The sequence below is a fragment of the Cyrtonyx montezumae genome, unplaced genomic scaffold (genome assembly GCF_038088225.1).
Source record: "Cyrtonyx montezumae isolate F1298 unplaced genomic scaffold, pur_monq_1.0 scaffold_2, whole genome shotgun sequence".
Lineage (NCBI taxonomy): Eukaryota > Metazoa > Chordata > Aves > Galliformes > Odontophoridae > Cyrtonyx > Cyrtonyx montezumae.
In genome coordinates, this window is record NW_027071936.1 from 29,966,664 (window position 1) to 29,986,853 (window position 20,190).

The 20,190-nt window shown below is 41.5% G+C and overlaps 1 protein-coding gene across 5 annotated transcripts in view; it reads right to left on the bottom strand.

Moving 5' to 3' along the window:
• Positions 1-19,718, bottom strand: part of EPHA5 (EPH receptor A5) — a 195,964-nt gene extending 176,246 nt beyond the window's left edge. For all 5 annotated transcript variants that reach the window (XM_065736765.1, XM_065736764.1, XM_065736763.1 and 2 more), the window contains exons 1-2: positions 19,579-19,718; positions 5,176-5,240 (exon numbers count right to left, since the gene is read on the bottom strand). In XM_065736765.1, the coding sequence (XP_065592837.1) occupies positions 5,176-5,240; positions 19,579-19,687 (174 nt within the window). In that variant the 5' untranslated portion in view covers positions 19,688-19,718. The remainder of the gene's footprint in view (positions 1-5,175; positions 5,241-19,578) is intronic.
• Positions 19,719-20,190: the final 472 nt, after the last annotated feature.

Below are 20,190 nucleotides of genomic sequence, written 5' to 3' on the forward strand. Positions count from 1 at the left end.
GAGCTGCCAAAAAGTACTGCCCTGAAAATGCCAGTTGTAATCATAGCTACATGACACAGCTCAATGGTGCCAAGAATCCTCCTCCTACTCTCATTCCCCCTATCCCTCCCCTTTATTTTATTTCTAACCCCGAGGGCAAACACTGCTTCCAATCCAGGATTCCTGTATAAAATCTTTATCTGAACTGAGATCGACAGAGAAAAACATGAATGTATTCACAAACCATGCTGAGTAATCTAAACCGCCATTATTTTTAACTTCAAAGAGGCACCCTAGGGTACCTGTCCTCAAAAGAATGAGCCAGAAATGCTGCTCACCACCCCCTCCAAATTAAATATAATAATAAAATAAAGCCTACTGAAATCCTACGTGAATGACAAGCAACTCACAGAATCAGCATGGCTGAATTTACTCCCTCTGTTTTCAGTATTTGGCCTTATTGACCACCAAAAGCAGGGCAACTGCTTTCCCTCTTGCAGCTATTACTCTCATTTTCTTCAGTGAATAAATAATTATGAGTGATCCCAGCATCCTCTAATGTCTCCACAGGACAAGATTCCTTAGTGCATGTTTATTTTCCTGTCTGAGCCTAAAAAAACTCAGAACAGGGAGCTGTGCAATGAGCCACAGCACATAGCCAATGCTCCAAGGACCACAGAGGCCTTCCTGTTCTGAGCTACAGGAAGCTCAAGGAAATCAGTGGGAGGTGGGAGACGCATAAGTAAAGCAGGTGTGCTCCAATTTGGAGACAATATGAAAAAAGTAACTTTTAAAAATAAATCCTGAAGGCAGGAAGGGTCTAAAGCAAGAAAATCAGCACTATTGTAGCCACTGAAACAATCAGACAGAATTGGTGAACATATCAAGCCATCTAAGAAACATTGATTTTAATCTGTAACTTTTGCAATTACATGGTTTCTGTTAAAGTAGCTGTGCTTTTACATGGTCAGACTAAGGCTGAACAACACAGATTTACCTGGAGCTTTGTAGCCTCTACCCCATCTACAGCTTTGCAGAGAGCCAAAATGCATCCTGCAGGGCCTCCTGCTAAGTCAAAGGAGGAAAGGCAGCAATACAGACTACCAATACTGTCTGATCTGACCCAACTGTTTCTCACAGTAATTCCTGTTGCTCCTGCTACTTAGAGACTCTATTTGATTAAAAAAAGAAAAAAAAGTATACTTAGCACAGGCTAAGTACAGGCAGTTTCTGTAGGTCAAAGTAGGTCAGCATCACAGCCCCATATAATACACACGAATTCCTGATACACTCCGTTTTGGTAATTCTCCACAGTACTCCAAGAGCTACTCTAGAAGCAGAAAGAGGCTCCAGATGCCTGCTACAGAAGCATATATTTTAACAAAGAGGGAGCCAGACACTTGTGGTATTTCTGACATCACTTCTAGTAATTCCAACAACCTTCTTCAGATTAAGGTAAACTTAGACTGCAGAGCAAAGTGGGAATCAACCCCCTGGCATGTAGTAACATGATATGTTCCCAACTTATGAGCTACAATAAAGGAACAGCATTTCCACACTGATCAGGCAAGGAGAAGGTCCCCTTTCTGAACTCCATCACCATGCAGACCTCATGAGGGCTTTGCTCATGCTCCAACAAATAGAACCACTGGTTTAAGAGCCACATATGACTGCTGCAAGTTGCCAAATTCTGCATTGCCAGGGAAATCCTCCTGGGGTAGCAAGAAATCCACGCTACTGGGACTCATTAATTCTTTTGAGCAAAAAAGGAGAAAAAAGCATCTTCTGTACAACATCTAGTCCTTCACACTTTGGCCACACTACATTCATTTCTGCTGGTTTCTCAATGCTCCACATACATAAATATACAAACTGTAATGCAATGGAGAGCACACCAATGACAGTAGAGCAGCAAGAGCCTAGGCTGCAGCAAGTGAGGGTCTGCTCAAATGTAACAGCTGTTGGCACAGAAATAAAGGAAAGAAGCTGCTTACCTCCAAAATGCCTCAGGTATGCAGGAATCTCCACCCTTGCCTCCACTGCCAACCCTTCAGTGAGGTCTGGGAAGGACTGGACCCTGGCTTTATCCCTTCTGGTCACTCAGGTACACTGCATGCACCTGAGCTCCCCTGGGTTGGCCGTGCCTTCCCACCAGGTGCTCCATCACTGCTTCAAGTTGTGACTTAGCACTTCTGCTACACAACTACACCTGTGTAAACGTATATACACATGTATATACATACATACTTACACAGAGATATTTCTTGCCTTCCATAACCACAGGCAAAATGAAACCCAGCAAGGATGAAAGAATATCAGACACCACCAAATCCTGTACCAAATAAGCACCTAGCTAGACAAAGCTCTACAGAGACAGCCCTGAAGTGCTTCCCTCCTTTCCCCTAAAGCCTACTATTCTGAAGATTGCCTGGTGTATGCTATTTTGCAGTAAACCAAGTTCTGATTATGCAGGGACTAAAGCAGCTGAGGTGCTTTATTTGGAATTATGCTATGAAACAGTAGTAGCTCTAAGCCTAATTTGTCTCCAGATTGGCCAGTCAGTCTCCTTCCCCTACCATTATTTTCATTTCCCAAGGTAGAGTGCATTTTTCCATTGTGTTCAGCAAAAATGAGGTGAGCAGCAGGCTAAATGAGTGTAGCTTGATCCCCTTCAAGCATGGAAGGCAAGACTTACATGTTTAATACGTAAAAACTACCATGGTATACATCTGCAACAGAAACGTAGAATATGACACTTACCATAAAGGACCTGCCAGAAGCAAGTTCTTTTCATACAACTAGACCTCTTACCCCACTATTTTCTTCTGTAACTTTTTTTTTGTTTGTTTTGTTTTTTAGAATAAATGTAGAAGTTCTTGAAACTTTTCCCCTTAAGCCCTTGTGATGCAATTACAACTTATTCTGGGCACTCCCACAAAGCTCCCTAAAATGCTTACCTTTTTTGCATGAGGAACTCTGCTGTCTGTAATCTCCGACTTACAGCAGATGTGGTTCTAAGAAAAACACTAATTTTCTTAAGATTCATAATAAAAGTCAACTGGAGAATTATCAAAATGGAGTTGAAGTTTGCTTCAAAAGGAGATATATCTGTAGTTGGAACTATATCATCATTGAAATTGTTACCAAACAGTTTTGAGTTACTAGACATAGAGTTACATACTGTCAGATTTTTGCTCCTTTCCTTGATTGGAAACTGTGCAGGTATTTCAAATATTTCTAGATGTCCTGAGAAAATTTAGGATGAGAATACCTCAAAACAAACAAAATGCCTGCCTAAATTATCTCTAATCTATCTACCTCTTTGCAAATTCAAATAGTGAAGTAAGACTTAAAACATTTACAAAAGGTATATATATATATATATATATATATATATATATATATGTATATATAAATCAAGCATATAAGAGTATGACTGCAGAACAGCTGACTGAGAACAGATAGAAGGGTTAAAGAATTAGGTCTGGAAAGACTTTTTTTCAGTATTTATAAAAACATATTATGCCAAAGGAGACAACTGGGCTAAGCTCGTGGATTTTTATGGTCCCATGAAAACAAAGAAGATTAACAGGAGATTTCTGGAAATTCAAAAACCAACTGTCTGATTCATTTATTATTTGCATTAGTTAAATCAAGGGAAAAAAAAATCTCCCTATTGAGTCAGTAACTATTAACTTGGCATTCATGAGTGCACATCCAGGTGCTGTTCGGAATCTCAGCTTGTAAATATAAAGAAGGGTCTCTAAAAATGAAAAAGCAACTGAGCCTTATACATAGAATATTTATCTTTTCATTTACTCAGAACTGGATATCTTCTGAACACTTCAGACCTGGTTATTTCTTTACCGACATTCCTGTAAGGACACCAGATTATACAACAACTGCTTTATAGTCTAGGGAGAATACAGACAGATGCACAAAGGGGAAAAAGTGAACATTAAGAAGTAGAGATCAGAATCTTTGTAGTTTGACACAGCACCAACATAATGCACTGCCAGCACATCTGGAACTAGTTATTCTGATGTCCACATATGCAAGGGGAGCAAGTTCAGTTCTCATCTTTAAATCAGGAGAAAAAAAAATATTGCTATCAACTTGGACAACAACATGATATACCTCTTGAACTGGCTTCAGGATGAACTAAGCTCCCCACATGCTTTTACATTTCTGTCATAACCAGGGCCTGCAAGCACACAACTTGTCTTAGTGAGGCTGCCATTTCTACTACGGAAATACGGAAAGACAGACTGTAATTCAGTCTATAGTTTTTATGCACAGGGTTGGATACGCTGTACAAACATCACCACCATTTTTTATGGCAATCAAATTGGAGTGAAAGGCAGTTATCTAGTCCATTTCACCCAGCATCTAAAACTCTGGAATAACACATTCTTGAAAGCTGTTTTATCAGAGAGCACAGCTATGCAGCATTTCTATCTCAGATATTACTTCTGTATCCTAGTAATTGACAGGAATACTCAACACCTTGCAAGACTATCAACACTCTCTGTTACAGTACAGCATCAAGGATGCTCCAGCCAAACCAAGACCAACATTCACAGGAGTGACTACTTCATACGATTCCGACAGGCCAAGTGGACACATTGATGAATATCAATGCACCTGGACTCCGTAACTGCTTCCGGTATCGAATTAGGAAGCCATGTTCCTTCAGCTTACGGAACAGTTAATGGAAGGAACATAGACTCTTCGAGATGCTTAAAACTCACTTCCTGTTCCAGAGTAATCAGTTTCCAAAATTTTATCTGGAGCCTGAACAGCCCTCTTCATTTAAAGTTTACAGTAATGTTCCAAACCCTATGTTTCAAAAGAAAATCCGCAGAAAACTGTTGTACATTTTCCCTAAATTCTCAAGTAAAGAAACAGAATTCAGCACTTAAATTTATATAATCTCATGTTTTTGTTGGTGAGGGGATTGACTCATTTTTTTCTCTTTTTTTATTAAAATATTTGTGGCTGGATCTAGTGCATAAATAAATCAATCCTCCAGCCACACAGCTCCATTTTTCCAGTCCCAGCACATTGTTTTATGTATTCTTCCTTCCATTGCAGACAAATCACTCCAGGGAGTTTTTAAACCCAGTAGTCTACTTTCCGAATGGAAACAATTAGTATAATTTGTGAGTGAAAAAGCAAACAATAACAGACACTTACCCCGTTTTTTGGGTAGGCTATCCATCCTAGATCCCCCATTACTGTGCGTGAGTCCAGTAAATTCACTGCAAGTAAGAAAACAACTGGTAAGGTGTATGTATTATAAACTTCAGTAAATATTTCATGATTTGGATGGCTATGGCCAATAGGCTGTTTATAATTAACCAAGGAAGCTGGGTTTTTGTAAGATAAAACAACAGTGCGGTAACTGCTCTAACAGTGAGTTCACACCCTTTGAGATCGGCAACTGGAAGTTACACATGCTCTAAATTTCTACAAGATCCAGACTCTCGCTTTAATTTCTTTGGATCCAGTCTTTCTAGGAAGGAAGTTAACTACATACATTTTGTTTAAGACAAACAGCAGATACACATACATTTTTTTCTAAGGTGTTACAGTCTTTAGCATAATCAAGCCTTTAAGACAAACACAAAACAAGAGACAATGCGCAGAGTACCCTGGTTGTCATAGATTCAAGTTTTGAAGTACTTTATATGGAAGTATGACAGTGTTACAGTTATCGGGAGTCTATTCTTTTCTTTCCCTTGCACGTTGTTCCAAGACTTGACAACTTCATTATAACATATCCAAGGGACTGCCTTTCCCCCCTCCCCCTCCCAAAATACAGTGGCTCTGTTAAGTCAGAAGCAATTAACAATGTACATTAAAGAGCGATAAAAACTATCCTCAAGCTTATATTTCCCCTCATATTTCCTGAAATATTGCGTACAAAGCCTAATTTTTTTTAATTATTTTATCTACACGCTTAATTCAGCTGAGGAAAAATTACAGTATCCTTTGGTGCTGAGCTTCCCAGTGTCACCTGCTGTTCTCACAGCTTAAAGTCTCCCAAATTAAGAACTAGCCTCCAAATTAAAAGCTTTTATACAGAAACTCAATCTAAGAGGAGTCTACTTTACAAAGCACAAAAATTCTTCAAACTATAATTTTTGTTTTCCACAATATATTTATCTGCATAGACCAAACACGTTTTTGCACCCACATTCAGCCTAAAAAGGAACCAATTTCCCCAAGTCAACAATTTATTGGAGAAAGAATGTGAATGTAATTTCTAAACACTGTTACTCATCTGAGGTTCATTTTCCATCTCTGCACATACAAGTACACCAGTGCAAACCCAAGGCATACAGACTTCTACATCAGCACAGGTACACCTGCTGCAATGCACCATCAGTGAAATAAAACATTGCCAACTGAGTACCTCGGACATCATAAATACAGTATTTAGAGAGTACCTGATTGCTGTGACAAAAAATATACTGATCAAGTTCTTGTAATCAACGTTCCAATTCAGAGCGTCTATTTTTCCCTAAAGAGTAAATGACTTATATCTATAGAAGCACAAGAATGTAAAAGCAAAAAAATTATAAACACAGAGGCACAAATAATAAAACTAGACATACATTATACTAAAATAGAAGTCATCTTCCTTTGAAATTTTAAGGAATATTAGGAGAAAAAAAAAAGATTAGATGAGATCTAGATTGAAAAATGTTTTCAGTACCAATTTTGTGTTGTGATAAAATTTTCTTGTATTATATTTCCTTATATTATACTGAAAGCTGACAACCACAGTCCACTGAACACAAAAACAGACAAAAGAAAACAGGTAGGGAAATTTGTCCTCAGCTCTGGTGCCAGACACTTAAAGAACATTTGTCTACCTGGATATTTGCAGCGTATGTAATCATTAATCCAGCATGCTATCATAAAGCAGAGATTTTCTGCCTCATCTGGGTATTGTTTCTAAAACAGAAACCACACTTGGAAGCTCAGAATGCTACCAAATCAGAGGACATTCACTGGAAACAAAACTGAGGTATTTTACTGAAACATGTTCATAATAAGGAATCAAAATTAGGCGGCTTTCCATGCCACAGCCTAATAAAATAAATGCATTGCTTTCATCTACCCTTACAGATGCTGACCAGTAATGGCCAGCTTTTGTCTTCTGATGTGTCTTCAGGTTATCTTCTACCCCTGCTCCAGCTGAAGTCAAATATCAGTACCCAATTGCTTCTAATCCTACTGCATATTTTCATTGAGATCACAAAGGTAATCTTAAAATATTCTTCAAAACATGTCCTGTATATTAGCTGTAAACCATTTCAAAAAAAGAGAAACCTGCCAACAAAATGGCAGGTTACCTAAATTTCTCCTATTACAATCACTGTAATTAAACTGTGCAGAACAGTATATTCCTGTCGTAAGATGCAATGGATGCAAAACAAGTATTGATCTACATTGAACAACTTAATTAAAACTTGTCCTGAAGATGCTACTAATGAATGTAATTAGATGGCATGTTTGATGCCACAAAGTTCTTCATGATGTGCTAATTAAGCAAAAAGCAGGAAAAGTGCTTTTATTCAAACATCAGATCATAAAAAGAACATGATGAAAATAAATATTGTACTATCTAACAATGACAGTTTTTAAACTGCTGTTATTAACTTCAATTTCAAAATAATTTTCAGCATATAAAAAGATAATATAATCCATTCAACTCTAACTCAAGTCAGTGGGAATTTTTCTATCAGTGAATCAGCCAGCAGAGCTGAATACTATATCTCCAGTTAGAAAAGAGGCATTTCCTCTATTTTGCTCTGTTTAGAATCCTATTCAAAAAATAAATAGGAAGGGATGAAATACACCTTTTGACAGGCACAGAACAGTAACCCAAAATTCATGCCAAGAGAACAAAACCCACCAGTGACATTAAGCTCTAGGCTGCTCTGGAGAGAGACACGAAAAGCTCTGTGCACAACTGGGGCCTTCTCAGTCACAGTGTGCCCCATGGGCATCTACACAGAATTGCCTTCACAGTATATCTTCTAAAATACTGCTCTGTATCGATTTGCTGAGGAATGTATTCAGCTAGTAGTTACGCTAAATTGCCTGCAAAGACGGAAATGTTTTGCTTTCAGAATCCCAGAAATTCCTACATAAACAGAAACTACCACAGCTCCACCTAGACACAAGGCTTCTGAATTTTCCCCACCTGCACCCACCCAGCCATCTCCAGGAAACACATTATTTAACTTGCACCAGGGCCAGCTCCCAAACGCACCCTGATCCTGCCCCAGAGCAGGCTGGAGCCCTGCAGCCCCATCCCAGAGAGGCTTCCACAAGGTCTCAGCAGCAGGAGCGCCTGCACAGGGTGATGGTGTCACACACACCTTCAGGATGAGCCTTCCCCTCCTTCCCAGCCCTGGCAGCAGTGGTTTTTTTTTGTTTGTTTTTTGCTGAAATGGCTTTTGTTAAGAAACTGCAGATTGCTGAAGCTGCTTTTAAGCAGAATGGCAGGCTAGGAGAAAAAGAGTGGGCAAATGGCAGGTAAAGTATGTAGCTATGGTGTGTAAATTCTCTGCTAAAAGTTTTTTTTTTCCAAAGAGCTGCTGCCATCCTAATGAGATGCTTTCACCACTCATCATGTGAAGCTTCACTACACCTGAATAAAAATAACCAAAAGTCCCTCTGGTTTGACCCACAACAGGATTAAAAATAAATAAATAAATAAATAAAAATTAAAAAAAAAAAGAAAACAGAAAATAAAATAAAAAACTACAGATCTTCTCAGGAGCAGCAGAAGCAGTTCCTCCCCATCAAACCTGTGACAATCAGCAGCAGGCATTTGGCCACTGCTGTCTAATAACCAAACGCTCTGTTGTCAGGAGGTGGTAATTCAGGAAAATCTGCAGCTATGTCCTTAAGGAAGATCAGTGTCAGTTCCTGTATGGCCTGGGAGCCCTGGGCATAGCTCAGACCCATACTCAGCAAGCCTTGGGATGCAGGACAGCTCATCCCACTGAAGAGGTCTCTCCAAAAATTGCTAGCAACTCTGCTTACCCCATCACCTTAGAAACCTCCAAAGGAACAGAACTCATTTATTCCCACTTCCTTTCTCTTCAGCATCATCTAGATGAGTCTCAACAAGCAAGAAACCTCAGAGACAATAAGTACACACTTAGCACCTGCATCTTTGCCAGAGAACTTGGAAGAGCCACATACATTGATTCAAAAATGTGTTTTGCTCATCTCCACCAGCAGTGCGTCTATCCCACAAGCCCTAATTATTTCTAATGCTCAGTCAAGGGGAACACAAAACCACACAGATCTATATCATCATTAACTTCCATGCCTTCAGGGTAGGATAAATGATGATTAAGTCTAAAGTCATACCACAGCCTTTTTTTCCTTTTCTTTTTTTTTTAATACAGAATAATAGCTGAGGGAATTTGCATACAGTCTTGTTCTCAGATAGACTGCTTACTACGGATGAGCAATCAAGTTGGAACAAAACCAGAAGTGAACTAAACCTCTGCCCTGAACTCTAGCTGGTGAATTACTGCTGTCCTTTCACTCATTAATCTCTAATGGAAGATCAGATCTGACTTTTCATTCAGATGTCCTCATCATATTCATCCAATAGGCATTTAGCAACTTCACCATGACTACACTGGGATCATGGCTGGAAGGAAGCATAAGAAATACCAAAGCTGACAGCATTCAATGCTGACCTAAGCCAACGCACCTGCCCACACAGAAGGATATCCCATCTGATGCAGCCACCTAATACACAGTGCTGTGCTGCAGCATCAGATGGCACAAGTGAAAGCAGGGCAGGTCTATCATGACAGCACAAGGTCTGAAGTTGAAGCCACCAACTCATGACTTCAGTCACACCACCTGTTTCTCTAGAAACACCACCTGTTTTTCTAGATGGTTTCTCTAGCTCTAGACTGGAGCAGGATCAGATGAAGCAGTTTCAATTGCTCTGCTCCAGTTTCAAAAGAGGAAAGAAAGCAGCATGAAAAACAAAAATCTCCAACCAGCAAGATAAAACACTGAGTGCTTCTGATCTTGCCAGCCACACATCCTCCTGCCATTTTTGCACCCAAGGATCTACCAAAAGAACATTCATGGCTCACACAGGAATGTGAAAGAATTAACTCTTCCGGGCTGCAATAATCTTTGAGCCTATTGCCTCTTACTCCTCAGATACCACAGACTTACCACTTGAAAGCATTAGATTTACCACATGGCAAAGCCTATTAATGAGAAATCACTCTGGAACTGGCAAAACTCTCAGGATATCATGAACTGACGGATTACACCACGAAGCTGTAAAGCCATACCAATCTACTTTTATTATTTCACTGAAATACAACTAAAGCAGGAGAAAAAAAAATCATCTTTGACCAAATCAATATCCCACCACAACATGAGCAAGAAACCTTCACTTAAAGCATGCATGAATATTTCAGAACATCACCATTTCATAAGTAGGACATTTTTAAAGAAAAGCATTTCAAAGAAAGTGTTTTGGTTTTAAAAAACTGAAACAAAATGCTTCTTTAATACATTTGTTACAAATTCCACAGGAATCCGAGCACTGCTTTCAGTAACCCAAGTCTGAACTCCCATATAAAAAAAAGGTGCAAATCCAGTAAGTGCTCCTACATCCTCAAGGTTCCTCCTGCAGATCCTGGCCTCCTCTGCACTGCACTCCATGGGATGTAGCCATCCACAGAAAGGTCAGAGCTAAATCAAGGTAGCCCCAGCTCTGACCCAACACCAGGAGCTTGTGGGAGCAACTCCACTTAACATAGTCGTGAGAAACTTCTCATGAGAATATTCACACGCTGTAAATTAAACATGAGGTGAAATGCTCTGTTGGATGGGGGTCAAGGTGCGTGACAAGATGTGATGGCAGTGTTTTGAACTGAACGCTCATCAGGAGGTCTCCTGAATAGCATCACAAGCTCTCCACCAAACCTTGCACCTCCACTCTCCTCCTCTTTCCCCCAGCCCAGGGCAGGGGGGTAGAGCAGCCAAACTCATTACCATTAGCAGAGCTGGTTTCTCCTTACACTGCATACCTCCTGTCCTTCCTCCTGCATGCCTGGAGTTCACAGAACCACCAGGATACACTGACTGCAGAGGATTCTTCATCATCATGAGTCAAAGTTTTTCTGCTTCATAAATCTTTGCTTGTTTTATTGCAGTATTGTTGCCATTCGTTTTCCAACTGTTTTCCCTGCTCTGCCAAATATTTCCTCAAAAAGTATAAATCCAAGGCACTCCAATGACTGACAATCAAAAATAGTCCAAGGAAGCAAAAATAAATGAAAAAAATAAACTCCTGTAAGAAATCAAAGTCACTGGGGAGCAGATGTTCTGTATTAATTAGCTACGGTGAGATCGGACAAAAACAAGCAGGTAAGAACCTCAGAAACATTTCCATCAGCAGAAACCAGCTACAGCAGAGCACAAGCTGCAGCAGTACCTATTATTTATAGCCCACTGGAGGAAGAAAAAAATACACTACTTAATGAACTTGCAAACTAATATTAACTGCAGATTTATATTTTATTATGTTGGCTTTGTCCCACTCTTAGATTTCTAATGATTCCTTTTTATAGCAAGTGCCAAAATGCTAGAATCTTTATCATTGATTCATAGGCTTCAAAGGCAGATGGACAATAGCCATCATAACAATGGCCAGAATATGTCACAGACACAATGCAAAAAAAAAAAAAACACCAGGTAATTACTGTTTGAACAAACTGTTTACAAGGGGTGTGATACTGCCCTCTGTCAAAGTTCTTTGGGTTAGATGTGTTTTTTCCCACAGGCACAGCACTGGCCATAGCACTCAGGATTGGGCAAATAAGCTCACTTCTGTTATACTGGAAAAATAGGAGAAAAAATGAAATAGGAAATCACAGGATTTTTTCCCCTTACAAGGATCTATGCTCAAGGCAAGAGGCAAACATTTGCACATTTATTAGCTTGATGTCAAAGTACCTGAAAACTTAATTTCCAGTATGGTCTACCATTTTTTTTTTTAATGGCAAATTTTTACTTTGACCAAAACCACTGTTTAATTTAAACAAAGTATTTAGACCGAAGGAAAATGTTCCCTAGCCCCACTCATAAGACTGACTGGAAACAACACTGTACTGACACAACAGCATCTCTCCAAACTGAAACTGGTTGTGGCAAAAAGTACTTGGGGAAACTTTCTGGGTTATTAACACCCTGCTATTGGCAACCAGAAAGAAATTTCCACTGTGGAGGCAAAACAGACGGCAAGCATCACAGAGGTCTGAGTGGAGCAAGAAAACACTGCCTGTAGACCCAAGGTCTCCAACCTTTACCAAGGTCTCTGCAAGTGGTTAAAGGACAGAGCCAATTTCTTTGAGATGCTACTTAAATCAAGCACCTCATCAAACGAAAAGCGAAGCCCTAAAATCCCAACAGATTCTCAGTGCAATCAAACCACCTGCTGACTGCGTTGAAATGAAATCTCAGATTTTGCCCTAATTCAGAACATTGCCAACTACAAGCAACTTGATCTCTGTTCTGAAAACAGGTCCTCAAAGACACTGGCATCAAATTCTGCTGTGCACGTAACTAGATGCAACAAGAGGAAAGAAACTCACCAGACACATCCACATCTGTCAAGGCTGTCAGCTTTCACTACCAGTGGACTTGCAAGACCTCACTGTCCAACACCAATAAAGCCTTCCTGTTGACAATAATGACTACTCTGCTGCCACTGAGTTCACTCAAGTAGAAAAAAAGGAACTGACATAATGCTTAGATAGCATTTGGGAGCAAAAAAATGTTTAAGATGATCTACTGGCTTTTCAGGGAGTTGACAGCTTATCCCTTCTATTTCAGAAGGAAGAAAGTGGAAGTTCCTAGTGAACTAGGAAGAGCAGACTGCCAACAATTTTTAGGAAGACATTATGTATGAACAATAGATGGATAATGGAATGACTGGATTTGGGAGAAACTAATATTAAAGGTCCATATGAAGCTAATTTCAACTAATTTCATTGTTTTGACAATGAAACAAATGATACAAACCCACCCAGAAACATCATGAAAAATGCATGTTATCAATTCTGAATAATTAACCTATTCCCAGAAGTTTCTCTGTCCCCTCAGAGAACTACAAAGCCCAAACTAGTTGCTCCAAATTCTTCCTTACAGTAAATGATTCAAATTAGAGGACCAATACAGCAGATAAACTTGCAGAACTCTTCAAGTACTGCCCGCTATGCTGCAACAAAGAAGTTGGCACAGAAGTCTGCAATTCCAAGGTCCTGCTCTATCTTCTACATGCTCTCTGGATGACTTGGAGTACATCCCAAGGGATTTACATACCTGAATTCCAAATAGCACATATGAAAATACCTCCTTGCAGGTAGCTTTTAATCCCCAGAAGGAAAAATCACTTCCTCTCCACGTGCACACTACGTGGGAGCTTGCCAAGTGAAAGAAAAGGAACAGGAACCATCCTGTCCCTCAGGCTGCCAGACCTTCTCACAGAAGTATTTCCCCACCTGCCATGACAGTACATGCTACATCACCTTCTCCAGGATATCTCTTTCATCCAGCCAACTAACAGTTACCTGAGAAACTCAAAATGGCCAAAGACCCCTTATATATCTCCTACACAGCTCAAATACCGAGAGGGAGGGGAAAAAAGGTAGCATTTTCCACCACTGCCACATCCCAAGCAAGATTGCCATGGTGTGCCCTGTATGCTTCCACTGCAATACTTCTGGTGCAAAGCATCTTATTGCCATTTGTAAGGAAAGGAAGGCTATGCCTGTATGCACAGCTCAGGGCAGTCTGTTTGCACCTCCTGAACCCAGAAGCCACATGCTGCAAGTAGCAGTGCTCCTGTCCCCTCCCCATCAGCCTCCCCACAGAAGATAGGGATAATTGCTTTCTACCTCCAGGAGGATAAGCGCCTTAAACCTTTGGAGAGACTCAGATACTGCACTGACCAAAGCCAGAGCAAATACCAGAACTGAGACTGAAAGTGATAATAATAGGTCAAAAAGACAACTAAAAGGGTAATAAATCCCTACAGAGACCTAAGCTACTGAGAGCCAGTGCTCAAGTCTGTCAGTACAGCCATCCACAAGAGCTGTTGGGGCATCAAACACTCAAAATCTGTCACCTCCTCGTCCAGCCATAGAGCAGAGTGAGGGACAATCACCATATGAACAGAGGACAATTCATCTCTCTGTTCTGTTTGTCCCCAAAAATATGCAGACATATGAAATACAAAGAGTATTCTCAAAAAACAAACAAACAAAAAAAAAAAAACTCTGATTTAAAATACAAAACAAGTTTATAGAACAGATCAAAGAAAATGACTTCAGTAAGGACTAAGTTATTTTTTAAAATGGTTCAGTCCAATATGATCTGTTATGATATGTTATATGATATGTTATGTTATGATATCCAATATGATATGTTAATACATAGCATTTCTGTGCTTTTTCTAATGTTGTCTGTGTAAGGAAAAATACCTAGTGCAAGACCATACTGGTTGAAATCAGGCCCCATAGCTCACTAACCCTTATGATAGTGAGAAAGATACAATTGTGGCAGGAAATTTCAACTCTGTGTTTGGATGTTCTAGTATAAGAATATAGTTTTTGGTTGTGTGTGGTTTTTTTTTTTTTTTAGTGTGTGGGGAGGGGGAAGGGGGGGTTAATTTTTTTTTTTTTTTTTTTTTTTAACATTTGCAATGGATAGCAGACTGAGTTTCCACTGAAAAGCTGCATAAAATTTTCTTCCGTGGAGAGTACTCAATAACAGAAATTCAGTACTCCTATAAAAAGAATGCTGTGCAGAGTTTTCTTTTTTAGATCCCATTCTGCCCTTGAACCGTATTCAGATTCATACATATTCACTCAAGAGAAAGTGACAATATTTTTAAAGAATCTTACAAAAAAAAATTTTTTTAATTGCTTTCTTCTTTTGGGGAAGGGTCTCCTTACTAAGGGATGTAGGACACCTTCTGGCAATTGCTGAAGTTCATCTCCATTCAATAATATCCATTCCTGTAAACTGACTGGACTTCTAAAAAATTACTTTCAACCCCAAGTCAGAAATGTTCGGGGTCTACCAGCCTACTTTTAAGGGAGACCTGAAACACAGCAGGATCCAGTACCATCACTAAGCTGCTCTCCCTCAGGTTAAGAACTCCGCATGGTGGAAACAAGGACTTCTGCGGGAGCAACACAGAAATCCTCAGAACAACAAAGCATAAACCCAGCTAGATTGAAGAACAAGGCATCAAGTAATAAACTGCTCTGGCTTTCCAATTTCTGAAACATCTCATGAAATCCTGTTCTCACCTTTCTTCTCCCATTGTTCACTACAAAATGTTTATTTTTGTATTTACTACAAAGAACAAACACATTTTTATTGGTGAGATTTGGTTTCCTTATTTCACAGCAACAGAAGAGCAGATAAGAAGGTGGATGAGGAACGTTCTGCTGAGGTCAAAACATGAGGTAACCATGGGAGTGGGAAGGGAGGAGGAAGAAACTGCCAGATAAGCCCACTGACTGTCCCTGCTCCCCCGTGGTACTTGTCAGTTTATCCACCTGTAAATTGATTTGCAAATAGCTGCTTTATGCTTCAAATTATGGTGTCAACATTCATGATGCGGTAAGCTGACGGCCTGTCAGGGGTTCTGTTTAAGATAGTTTGCCAGTTTTCCACTATGTATTACAATTTTTAAAACATACTTCAAAAGCAAACAAGTATTGTACTGTAGTCAATTTTACTTATTGCTTATTTTTCTTTTTTTCCTTTTTTATTAAATAAAACATGTGTCATTAGGCAGCAATGCTTTTAGTCATATACTTGAAAGTGCTGCATTTCAAATGCTGTTTTACTGTCAAAAGGATAGCTGTTTCCATTATAAAATCATGACTGAATCATTCTAAACCTCTTGAAAACCCATACATCACATCAGACTGATCCCAAAAAGACCATTAGACATGAGTTGTCCCTCCTCATTCCAGTAATTCCACTGCAGTAAATTTGAAAGTTAATGGGATTGCTCCTATAACTAAAATAAATGTACAGCGTCGAGGCTACACAGCGCTGATACAGAAAGCACATAAGGAACTGCTCCAATACACAGAAAGAAAGAATTCCTCTTAGAACTCTGCTGAGCAGAGTGGAATGGGTCCAGGACTGCCCATTCTGCATACACAACACATGCACGCATTACCTGCACCCAGTACCTACATGCAATAGCCATGTGAATGCGCAACAGATGAAGCTAAGTTCATAAGAGCGATATAAGCAAAGGAAGTTTTCATATCTATTTTTATCTGGAGCATTAGACTAATAGAAATAGATGGATAAGAAAACTGAGAGGATTTTCACACCCACTTCTACAAAACACATGAAAAACTCTTTGAAAAAGGATTTCATTTGATGGTTAGTGATAAACACTGTGATGTTATACCTAAATATTCATTTATCCAGTGCTCCATGGCAGAAATTATACGTCAGTATGGAACAAAACACACTCAAGTCAACACATTCAGAACAGGTAGGCTCATTCCAGGCTCTGTCAAGAATAATCTGCAAATTACCACCTTCCGCTATTTTTGCCTCTACTAGACCCACCCCTTTAATTGCACTCACTTATTTATTCAAATTAAAAATAATACAAGAGAAACTGAGCTTCAAAAATCCCCACAGGAATTCAGAGGAGGAGGATCAGTGCAGGAGTTTAAGACTAACAGGCTGTTCTTTAGCTTAAATCCCTAAAACCAATGCAACACATACCACAGAGTCATAGACACTTCGTCTTTTTCACCTTCTAAGTCAGCGTCAGTACTTGAAAATGCAATTCTTCTCATCCCTTTAAGGTAACCCACTGTGATAGCACCTCCTCCTCAGCACTCACTTATGCAGAAAAGCCCTTGAAGTGAAATATACTTTCTATTTAATGACAATTATGCTTGCAAGTTGATGAGTTACTGTGTTACAAGCACCCAGCCGATACAAGGTACTCAATTCTTTTGGGAATTTGCCCACATGACACTTTTTAAGGTCATCGGGGTGACGACCTGCAAACCAATCCAAACAAATCATGCTGAAGTTTGGGGTGACATGAGGCGTGGGGTGCACATCTCCAGACAATTCCTTTGTTCGTTCTATATTTCACATAAATTATTTATGAAAGCCACTTCCTAAGCCTTAGCACCAAGAACAGAACGATTTAAAACATGCATTTCTAAACTAAAGGAGGTGCAGGGAACACATTAGTTCATTGCAGGGCTGCCTCTGGTCCTGGGACAGGTTGCAAGTTGCTGCCAGTGGAAAGAAAAAAAAAAAAATAGACTCAGTCCACACAGCAAACATATTCAGGTTCACACACACTGTTGCTTCAAAATTGCAAGGCTACTGTAAATATATAATCCAAGTAATTACAGTATCAGCAATGTTTTCCCCCCTCCCGGGCTGAAGCAATGTGCTTCTGATTGCTATCACAATAGCCAAATGTATTTCATTTCTGTGGAAAGCACTACATTCATTCAAGCACAATGGTAACTTGAGGGCAGCAGCTCCCTACACATTTTCATAGGCAATGCATCTATAAGGAGTAAGCTGCTCGTGAAATACCGGCGTTTCCAAATTATATGTAATATTTTTGCAGTACTCTTTGGAATATTCTCATTGTGACAGGTTTCTGAATTTGTAAAAGCAGTCAAAGGGAGGAGGGAAACCTCTAATTCTGATGAATGAACTCTGTTAACAGCTAAACAATACCCGGAATGTGAAACAGCACTGCGCCCTCATCCTTCACAGCACGTCTTAGTTTTTAATACACAGTTTGAGGGGGAAAAAAGCAACCGAAATAAAAATTGGTTTTATTTCCCTTTCAGAGGAAAGCAAAGCAGAAATTGAATTCAGTTTCCCATGCTCTATAACCTATAACTGGAGATGCCTAATGAACATTTACAATAGTTCCACACAAAAACATCAGGAGCTGCTGGAACTCAGCTGCACCTTCCAAAAGCTACTTCCAGGCTATAGATACCAAACACAACTCACGCTTTTCTCCCTCCAAATTTTAGTGCAGATTTTAAAAGTGCTTCCCCAGAGTCTCTGTCTGCTAGAGGGTAAGACAGGAACTTGGGCGCAGGGAATTGCTAACTGCACATATCTTGTCCTACAATGCCACTGTGCATTACAGTAAGCTTCTGAGAAACAAAAACATGATGGAATTTGTGAAAACAGCAATTACGTAGTTGCACAGAGAATGGCAAAATGCTCATACACGTTACACACCTATGTGGCTAGTTTGTTTTTTAACCATGCTGAGCAAAACGAGGGATAACAGCAAGACTCGCGACAACCAATGCAAACAACTTCTAAAACATTCTAGGCTCTGAGACAGCCACATCTACCCCAGCAAAGGCAAAGCTTCCCACCAGCTGGGCACGACAGTCAGCCCCAGGGGAGGGGCTCTCTGCAGAACCTGTAAGCAGCCAAACCCAACTTTTCAAACCCAAATCGATGTCAAGCGTGAACGCATCCGGACAGGCAGGTGAACCAGTCCCAGGAGCAGGGCTGCTCGGCAGCAGTGGGCAGACAGCAGGGCTGCAGGATGGGGCCCGCTGCTGTCCCACTCCGGGAGAGCCAGAGCCATTTCCAGAATGGCCAAAGCAACGCATTTCCTGGATGCTGAACACAGAACCACTAGGGCTCTTAAATACCGCTGAGATCATCCAGCCTAAGCACCAGCCCATCCCATCATGCCCACTGACCTCGTCTGTCAGTAGTATATCCCTACAGCTCTTGAACACCTCCACGGACAGTGACTGCACCACCTCCCTGTGCCACTGCATCACCACTCCGAGATTTTTCCTAATATTTTACGAGAAACATCCTCGCACTTAAAAGAGCAGCGTCTTCACCTCCCTCCGTACTTCTCGTTTGAGCCGCGATTGGCATTATTTGCACCCTGCCACAACAAATTACAGCTCGCCGGTCACCTCGGGCCACATCCCCGACATCCCGGCGATTGCTCTCCCCGCCGTCCCCCGCACCCCTCCTCCCTCTAAGGGACTTTCGCAAATGACTGCGAATCGCAGTTACTGCGCATCACAAAAGCAGCCGGCATCCCCCCGCGGGATGCTTAACTTCCCCATCCGCCGCTTTCCCACCGCAGCCTGCCTAGGGACGCCATAAAATAATAATAATAAAAGAGGGAAAAATAAAATAATAATTCATTTAAAAAAAGAAAGCACGGAAGTACCCCGTCGGACAGCAGAGCTGAATTTACGGCTGCCGGGGATTTCAGCCGCCCCGGAGCAGCGCAGCTCGGCGATGCGGCGCTGCGGGCTGAGCGCGGCTGCGTTCCGAGGCACGAAGTCAGCGCCCCGCGGGGCAGCCCGCGCACCTGTGCAACACCCCGGCTGCACACACACCTGTGCAAGCCGCCCGCTTCCCACATTCATCCCCATACATCGTGACGAAATGGAATCAAAACAGCCCGACGCAAAGCTCTGCCCCGGCCGCCCCGTCCCCGCTCACCCTCGCTGCTCGGGCTGGCCAGCAAGCTCCGGAGCGCGGCGCACAGCAGCAGGCACGTCCAGCCGGGAGCCGGCCCCCCGGCACGGCCGCCACCGCCCCGCAGCCCCATCCCACCGCCCCTCAGCGCATGGGTCGGGACGGGGCGGGCAGGCAGCGCGCCGCGGCTCCGCTCCGCTCACGTCCAGCCGCCGGCGCGACTGGGGAGCCGGGAGGCGGGGACGGGGGAGGCGGCCCCGTGCCGCCGCCGAGGAGACGCCCCTGACGGGGCGGACCCGCCGCTGCCGCCCCGTGCGGGAACGGAGCTCTCCGTGATGCGGGGCGCCTCGGCGGCTCGCCCCAAAATGGCGGTGCCGTGGGGTGGCTGTGGGTCCCTGAGCGGCGGCCCCGCCGTGCCACAAGCTGGTGTACAACTAGGTACGTTTCTGGCAGGTGGAGTGCTGTTTTTCAGGTATTTTCCACCTCTCTGCGGGGAGCTTTGAATCCTTTGGTGAAAGTTCTCTGACTTTTGGTCAAGACATGGCCCTAATGGGCAGTCCTTCCTGCAAAAAAAGACAACAGAGCAACCAACGCAATATGTTGCATTGGTCCCCAAAGACACCAAAACTTATTAGT